The following is a 7,986-nucleotide window of genomic DNA, read 5'->3' on the forward strand; positions in this document are numbered from 1 at the left end:
TATCATGTATTTAAAAACGCAAGTTCATTAATAGTGTTATTAATTGAACTTTAATTTTAAAATCAGATAAGTTAAAGTATTAAATTCTCGAAGATAAAAGTAAAGGACAGATTTTAAAAATCCGGAGATTACAGGGACTGAATACAGAATTAAACCTTAGTGTTTTAGTCACACAACACAAGTCCAATAGCTTCGATTAATATTTTTGACTTCTGACAATTCTAAGTTGACCAGAGCCGACGGCTTCCGTCCGTGTCGTGCATGGCATAATATCATATTAAAGGACGCGTTTCGAAATCGTCTCTCTTCTGTTGCGTTATTTTTCCCCAGTAAGAAAAATCAAAGGAATTTAAGTTTGACAGTGGAAGTGATGGATTTATTTAATTTATTAGGGGAAAAACGAATAAATTTTGATTTTTTTTGTGGGCATTACCATTAAATTTGAAGTTTTTGTCGGTGTTAAATAAATAAATTAATTAAAAGCACTTTCGTTACTTTTGCTTTAAACTTTGAACCTTCGTGCCTCTCTCTCTTCTTAAAAACCTTTGGTCGAGTTCTCCCAATGCTTGCTTTCCTTTTTCCCGAGAAACCCAAACCCTTTTCTCATTAATCAAATTTAGTGTTGGGGTTCTTCCCGTAATCCATTTTTCGGTTTATTAGCGTTGGTCAAGCCTGGGAAGCCAACACTTTCCGTTTCTGTTTTTAGGCCTTTTGAAGTAGACGATGAAGCGATCGAAATTTGAGTCGTTAACGTATCCGTCTCGGTTCAGGGTAGTTAAGTTATTGATTGGGGTTTTATTTCTCTACCTTTTGCTTGTTAGCTTCGAAATCCCGCTGGTTTTCAAAACCGGTTCGGGTGGGTTGTTTACTGACTCATTGCCGAGGCCTTTGTTTCTCGAGAGCGAGGAGGACTTCAGTTACAAAACCGCGCCGGCTCGACCCGACAACGATCCGAACCGTGTCCGTCGTGCAGGAGGAGAGGGAAAAGTTGGGGAGTTCGAGGGAGTTTCGGGTCTACACTTTAATGAGAGCTCTTTCGACAGCATCGGCTCCGAAGGCGAGTTGTCGGTGCTACAGAAAACCGTACGACACGCTTTCGTAGTCGGCAGGAGACTCTGGGACGACCTCCAATCTGGTCAAAAGAAACACGATTCGAAACCCGAACAGCAACACCAAAACAAAAATAAAACAGAATCATGCCCGGATTCAATTTCCTTATCCGGGTCGGAGTTCGTGAACCAGGGGAGGATCCTGGTCCTTCCTTGCGGGTTAACGCTAGGGTCCCATATTACGGTGGTCGGAATGCCGCATTGGGCGCATGCAGAGCATGATCCGAAAATTGCAGTCTTGAAAGAAGGGGACGAGTCATTGATGGTATCGCAATTCATGATGGAATTGCAAGGGTTGAAGACGGTGGACGGCGAGGATCCGCCTCGGATCCTTCATTTCAATCCGAGGTTGAAAGGGGATTGGAGCGGGAAGCCGGTGATCGAGCAGAATACTTGTTATCGGATGCAATGGGGATCGGCGATGAGGTGCGAAGGGTGGAATTCGAGAGCTGATGAAGAAACAGGTTATATTTTAATGGCTTTTATACTTTTCAGTGCATTTGAGTCAATGCTAAATTAAGAGAGAATGTAGGTTGAGAAAAGGTTGAAAGTGTTGTGTTGCTTAGTTTTTTAATAATGGTAGGTAGTGAAGTCGGTTATGGTATTGCTTTATGATCTTGTGGGGAATGAGATGTTTTAAAAGATACTTATATAGTTACATAATCTTTTTACTGATTTGCTGATTGTTTAGTTCTTTCTTTGGGTAGTTGATGGAGAAGTTAAATGTGAGAAGTGGATTCGGGACGATGACGGTGGGTCGGAAGAATCGAAGGCGACATGGTGGTTAAACAGATTGATAGGAAGGAAGAAGAAGGTGACACTAGATTGGCAGTACCCTTTTACAGAGGGAAAGTTGTTTGTTCTCACGTTGAGGGCTGGTTTGGAGGGTTACCATGTCAATGTCGATGGGCGTCATGTGACCTCATTTCCTTATCGAACTGTGAGTATCATCGTGTTTTTGGCTTAATGATTTGATGGAAAGCTATGACACCTTATAAACCTTTTGATGGCATTTACAGGGATTTGTGCTCGAGGATGCTACAGGGTTATCTCTAAAGGGTGACCTTGATGTGCACTCTGTATTTGCTGCTTCCTTGCCTAATTCACATCCTAGTTTTGATCCGCAAAAGCATCTCGAGAGATTGAGTAAATGGAAGGCGCCTGCACTTCCTGAAGGAGATGTAGAGCTTTTTATTGGCATCCTTTCTGCTGGCAATCATTTTGCTGAGAGGATGGCTGTGAGAAAGTCGTGGATGCAGCATAAGTTAATTAAGTCTTCGAAAGTTGTTGCTCGTTTTTTTGTAGCACTGGTAAGCATAGATAAAGGGGGAACAGGTTCTTTCCTTAGGAAATTTCCCATGCTTGATATATTTACTTTTATTTTTCAGAGTGGAAGAAAGGAAGTAAATGTTGAGCTGAAAAAGGAAGCGGAGTATTTTGGTGATATTGTTATAGTTCCCTACTTGGATAACTATGACCTAGTTGTTCTGAAGACAGTTGCCATTTCTGAATATGGGGTGAGCACTCCGATGATCCCACGATGCCTATTTTACTCTTGCTAAAATTCTGTTAACTGATATAGTCTATGTTGTCTAACACTAGTCTTGTACACATTTTAGCTTGGGTGTCGGGAACAATCCTCCAAATATATGTTAAAACTTTTGAATGTACCTGTGTCAGACACATTCATATTCGTCACTCTGTTCGTGTTTGAGCAACATAAGATTTAGTGCATATAAAAACATAATTGCCATATATTGTTTCTTAGTTGTAAACTCTCAAGTCCTTAGCTCTTGTATGCTTTTTGTCACAGGTCCGTACAATGGCTGCAAAACATATTATGAAGTGTGATGATGATACATTTGTTCGGGTGGATTCTGTGATCGAGGAAGCAAAGAAGTTTGGAGATAAAAGCATTTATATTGGAAATATGAATTATTACCACAAACCCCTGCGCGATGGTAAATGGGCAGTAACATATGAGGTATGTCAGAAATTTGTTTCACGTTTTTAACTAATGCTTCCCGGAAGCTACCTGAGCTGTGAATGCGGGAAATGGTAATGTTTTAGTGATAGTTCTTGCTCTAGAATGATTAGCATGAAAGGTTTCTTTTGATCAGCCAGAAACTGACTTGGAATTTAGAATTTTACTTGTAGGTAGCTAAACCTGTCCTTGCTTTAGCTATAACTATGATTACATCTTTACGTCTTAACCTGAGTCGACACGGCCTTCAGTCGACTTATAATCAGTGATCATCTCTTAATCGTCATCCCCATCATGTTTAGCGCATAACATCGTGCGCACATCATCATAATCTACATATTTTGTTGATATCCAGGAATGGCCAGAAGAAGACTACCCACCCTATGCGAACGGTCCAGGGTACATAATCTCATCCGACATCGCTCAGTTTATCGTAACCGAGTTTGAGAAACACAAGTTGCGAGTAAGTGAGCCATTTTATTACACTTCCACTCTGCATGTCCGTTAAACAGCGGTATATGTTCGATAATCGTTGATTAAAAACGCCATTGTTGCAGCTATTCAAGATGGAAGATGTGAGCATGGGAATGTGGGTGGAGAAATTCAACAGCTCGAAGCCAGTCGAGTACCAACACAGCTTGAAATTTTGCCAGTTCGGATGCATAGAGGATTACTTCACTGCCCATTACCAATCACCGAGACAAATGTTATGCATGTGGGATAAATTAGTAAATCAAGTAAAGCCCCAATGCTGCAACATGAGATGACAACAGTTATACAAAACAAAATGAATAGATATAGTTTTTACTTGCACTGTGGTAAATTTGAGAGAAAAGCTTTAACAAATTTTGGTAAAACTGTATATATGGTGTTTAAGACCAGATATTGTGGGAACTCTCCCACTCCCCCACTTGATTCATTACTTCAGCAACATTGCCCACAGTTCTTCCAGGGATGAGTATTCGATTGGGTCGAGTAAAAGAATTTCAAGTGAGTAAAATTGTTTCAAGTTAGTCAGGTTGATGTGTCCTATTCTAGGATTCAAATTTTATTTTAAATTTTTAAAAATCAAAGTGAGTTTATAAAATTTGAGTAGAAAAGTTTTTTTTTAATTTATTTTTTATCTTTTACCTATTAGTTTCAATTTAAACGAATTTCTCTAACTATATGTATACACACATTGGTTTCAATTTAATTGAAATTTGAGTTGAGTTTGGGTTTTCCAAGCTGCTTATCTTTGTTCCCTCATATTTTTGTAGGTCATGGGTTTTAAATTCACTAGGAACACTCATCTTCATTCTCCAAGAGTACACCCCTCCCCTTCGCACTAGGTATGATAAAGATTAGATTTATCATTTGTCAAAAATTTTAAAAATATATTTTTAAGTAATATATCTTTTAAGATAAATTATTTATGAGAGTATAAAAGAGTAAAAGGAATTGATAGGAGGGAAAAAATACAAAAAATGAATGAAATTATCAAATTGAATAAAATAGGACTAAATTAAAAAAATAAATTTATTGCTAATACTAGGAAAAATATTTTGTAATATTAGTGGAGCATATGATTTAAATTTTGTTAAAATAAACTTAAAACGGAAGAGTAATTGAATAAATAAGGAAACCATGCAAAGTTGAGGAATGAGATTAAAAAAAATAGAAAATTTATTTTCAAAAAGAAAAATTGAAACTGCATATGTATTCTACAATAATTTAAGAGTGTATAAAAGTTTAAGTATTAAAATAGACTAAAATTGATAGTGTAAGTACTAAATGCGTAGTTTATCCTATATATAAAAAGAACATCTTTTTTTTTAAGGAATATAAAAAGAACATCTAATTTAACGCAATTATCCCCAATATCGATAACAAATTAGATAATATAAGATACGAATGTTTAAATTGTATTTTAGATATTATAATGAACGAAGTTATTTTTTAATTAAATTAATCTAAATATTTTTTTATATTAAATAATTCAACGATTTATTCTATAATTTTTTTCTTTGTCGAAGTTTGACACTTTAAAAAAAACGAAAATCGATTATATAGATGAATTTAGAATAATAATTTTAGACCATTTCAAAATTGATGATGTATTATAATTTTATTAATAATTAAAAATATTTTTAAATAATTCTAATATAAATTATTTCACATATATAATATTTCTGGGTTAATATATAAAGAACCAACTCATTCAAACTTGATTTTGGAAAAAAAAACATTTAGACTTGTTCAAAGTCAACTATAGAAAGAGCATTTAGATCTTTTAAAAATTAAAGATAAGGTTTTAGAAAAAAAAATATTTTAAATCCAAATTCTGTGACGTGTGAGTAACATACGTGAATTTTATTAAACTTTATTATAATTTAAATAATATTTTAATTATTAATTTGATTGTACTCTATAGCTGTATTTATAATTTTAGAAATATTGCACCAAAAATTTAATTACAATTTTCAAACAATTAAAATAGTGTTGTAATTTGTAAATGAGACAAAATAGATCTTAAATTATTTAACTTTGACTCGGTCAATACTCGATTCAAACAAATTCAATTTAAATTCTTAACAATCCGAAGTGAACTAATTGATATTCAACTTGGAAAACTTACGAGCAATTTGAAAAAAAATATTAAAATTTTAGTTTTTAAAATTAAATTATTAATAATATTTATATTTATATGTGTTTTTAAAATGTAGTATAAATTTTCATGTACTTAATATTCAAGTTCAATGTCAAATTTGAACTTGAACTGAGCTAAGTTGAATAATATTTCGAGTTTATTTTTTTTAGCTCAAACATAATGCATGTCAATATTTATATGACAATTAATTTTAATGATTTTATTAACGAGAGGATGTATTAGCATATAATGATAGTTTATGAACGAAATTGAAATGTTCAAAAGTTAGGGGACCAATTTAAAATTAGAATCATAGTTTGATGATGGAATTGGAATATTCACAAGTTTGGAAACCAATTTATAATGAGATTCGTAGTTTGTGGACGGAATTAGAATGTTCAAAAATTTAAAGATCAATATAAAATAATTTATAGTTTTAGGATAAAATTGGAATGTTCAGAAGTTTGAGAAATAATTTAGAATAAAAATTATAATTTAAGGATAAAATTGGAATGTTCAAACATTTAAAGACTAATTTAAAATGATCGTCCTAGTTTGAAGATGAAATTAAAACGTTCAATAATTTAAGAAGTAACTTTTAAAAAAAAGTCATAATTTAAAAATAAAATTAAAATATTTAACAAGTTAAGAATAAATTTAGAATGAGAGTCGTAGTTTAAAGACATACAATATAATTTATTCGATATAAATATATATTTTTTAGTATTATTTTTCTACGTAAAGTATATAAATGGTCCTCGATTATAGTGTACTACTTTATTAAGTCCATCGACTATTAAAAGTTACAAATAATCCTTCAACTATAGAATGTTACTTTATTAAGTCCATCGACTATTAAAAGTTCCAAAATGGTCATCCAACTATTCATATGTTCCAAACTTATCATTTTCTGTTAAAAATCGGTGGTTGTTTAATCTGGACGTTAACATGGTGACTGAGATATGATAATCGTTTGAGATTCTGAAATCAAATTTTATCATATCACTGTCAGTAGGTTAACGTTCAGCTGAGAATATCATCAAATTTTTAACAAAAAAATGAAGATTTTAGAACATGGGGAATAGTTAGGTTATCATTATGTAACTTTTAATAGTCGAGTGACTCAACAAAGCAACACTATATAGTCGAATGGTCATTTTGTAACTTTTAATAGTTGAATGACTTAATAAAATAGTACATTATAGTCGAAGGACCATTTATGTAATTAACCCTACTTTTCTGTACATTAAAAAGGTAAACGGAGTGTTAATTGATTGAGAATATTTAAGCATAATGTCTCAATCTATAAATAAATAAATAAAAGAATATCCGTGGAAATGAAAGAGCTGGACCGATCTGAAATTTCTCTGGAGCCTTGTAATGGACGTCGCTCTCTTTACATCTCCCATCTATATATATCCGCCTGTGTGAAACTGAGCACTGCACAGCACACATCTTTTATTGCAGTTCCAAGAGGAAAGGAAATGGGCGAGAGCAGCGTGAAGGTGCTGGGAGCATGGTCGAGCCCATTCGTGATGAGGGTCAGGATCGCACTTCACCTGAAATCCCTCAACTACGAGTTCGTAGAAGAAAACATGATGCAAGGCAAAAGCGAGCTTCTTCTCAAATCAAACCCCGTTCACAAGAAAATCCCTGTCGTCATCCACGGCGGTAACCCCATCTGTGAGTCCCTCGTCATCGTTCACTACATCGACGAGGTCTGGCCCTCCGCACCTTCCATTCTCCCTTCCGATCCCTACGAGCGCTCCGGTTCTCGATTTTGGGCTGCCTGTGTAGACGACAAGGTATGTATACACAACCAGAGCCAGCTCAGGAGGGGGAGCAGCATGAGCTCCGGCTTAAGACTTCAGCTTCCAGCTTCATAAAATAATAAAAATAGGGTAAATTACGTGTTTAGTAACTAAACTATCGGTTTTGATCTATTTTAGTACCTAAACTATCATTTTTTCAAAACAATACCTACAATTTAGTTTTTGTTTCATTTTAGTACCCAATGTTAAAAATTTTAGTTTTTGTTTCATTTTAGTACCCATCGTTAAAAACTTTAGTTTTTGTTTCATTTTAGTACCCGCAGTTAAAAATTTTAGTTTTTGTTTCATTTTAATGCCCACCGTTAAAAACTTTAGCTTTTGTTTCATTTTAGTACCCCTTTCAAAATTTAGCTTTAAGTTTTGAAAAATTGAAAGTTTAGTTACTGAAACGAATAAAAATGATAGTTTAAGTATTAAACGCGTTAAGTTTTA

General features: G+C 33.8%; 2 protein-coding genes across 2 annotated transcripts; both read left to right on the forward strand.

The window, feature by feature from the left end:
* The first annotated feature begins 587 nt into the window (after positions 1 to 587).
* LOC120115936 (hydroxyproline O-galactosyltransferase GALT4-like) lies at positions 588 to 4,021 on the forward strand. Its single transcript, XM_039136549.1, has 7 exons — positions 588 to 1,573; positions 1,817 to 2,049; positions 2,129 to 2,419; positions 2,498 to 2,626; positions 2,923 to 3,093; positions 3,449 to 3,556; positions 3,651 to 4,021. The coding sequence occupies exons 1-7, from the start codon at positions 724 to 726 to the stop codon at positions 3,858 to 3,860; spliced, it is 1,992 nt and encodes a 663-aa protein (XP_038992480.1). The 5' UTR covers positions 588 to 723; the 3' UTR covers positions 3,861 to 4,021.
* A 3,155-nt stretch (positions 4,022 to 7,176) lies between these two features.
* LOC120115937 (probable glutathione S-transferase GSTU6) lies at positions 7,177 to 7,615 on the forward strand. Its single transcript, XM_039136550.1, has one exon. It carries the CDS (start codon positions 7,207 to 7,209, stop codon positions 7,606 to 7,608), a length of 402 nt encoding a protein of 133 aa, XP_038992481.1. The 5' UTR covers positions 7,177 to 7,206; the 3' UTR covers positions 7,609 to 7,615.
* The last annotated feature ends 371 nt before the right edge of the window (positions 7,616 to 7,986 follow it).

This window comes from Hibiscus syriacus, unplaced genomic scaffold (assembly GCF_006381635.1).
Source record: "Hibiscus syriacus cultivar Baekdansim isolate YM2019G1 unplaced genomic scaffold, ASM638163v2 tig00110279_pilon, whole genome shotgun sequence".
Lineage (NCBI taxonomy): Eukaryota > Viridiplantae > Streptophyta > Magnoliopsida > Malvales > Malvaceae > Hibiscus > Hibiscus syriacus.

Bases quoted from the DNA above. Each gene is read 5' to 3' on its own strand.
- LOC120115936 (XM_039136549.1), top strand. From the start codon at position 724: ATGAAGCGATCGAAATTTGAGTCGTTAACGTATCCGTCTCGGTTCAGG. The intron at 1,574-1,816 runs GTTATATTTTAA...TTCTTTGGGTAG, and splicing joins GAGAGCTGATGAAGAAACAG to TTGATGGAGAAGTTAAATGT. The intron at 3,094-3,448 runs GTATGTCAGAAA...GTTGATATCCAG, and splicing joins AATGGGCAGTAACATATGAG to GAATGGCCAGAAGAAGACTA.
- LOC120115937 (XM_039136550.1), top strand. From the start codon at position 7,207: ATGGGCGAGAGCAGCGTGAAGGTGCTGGGAGCATGGTCGAGCCCATTC.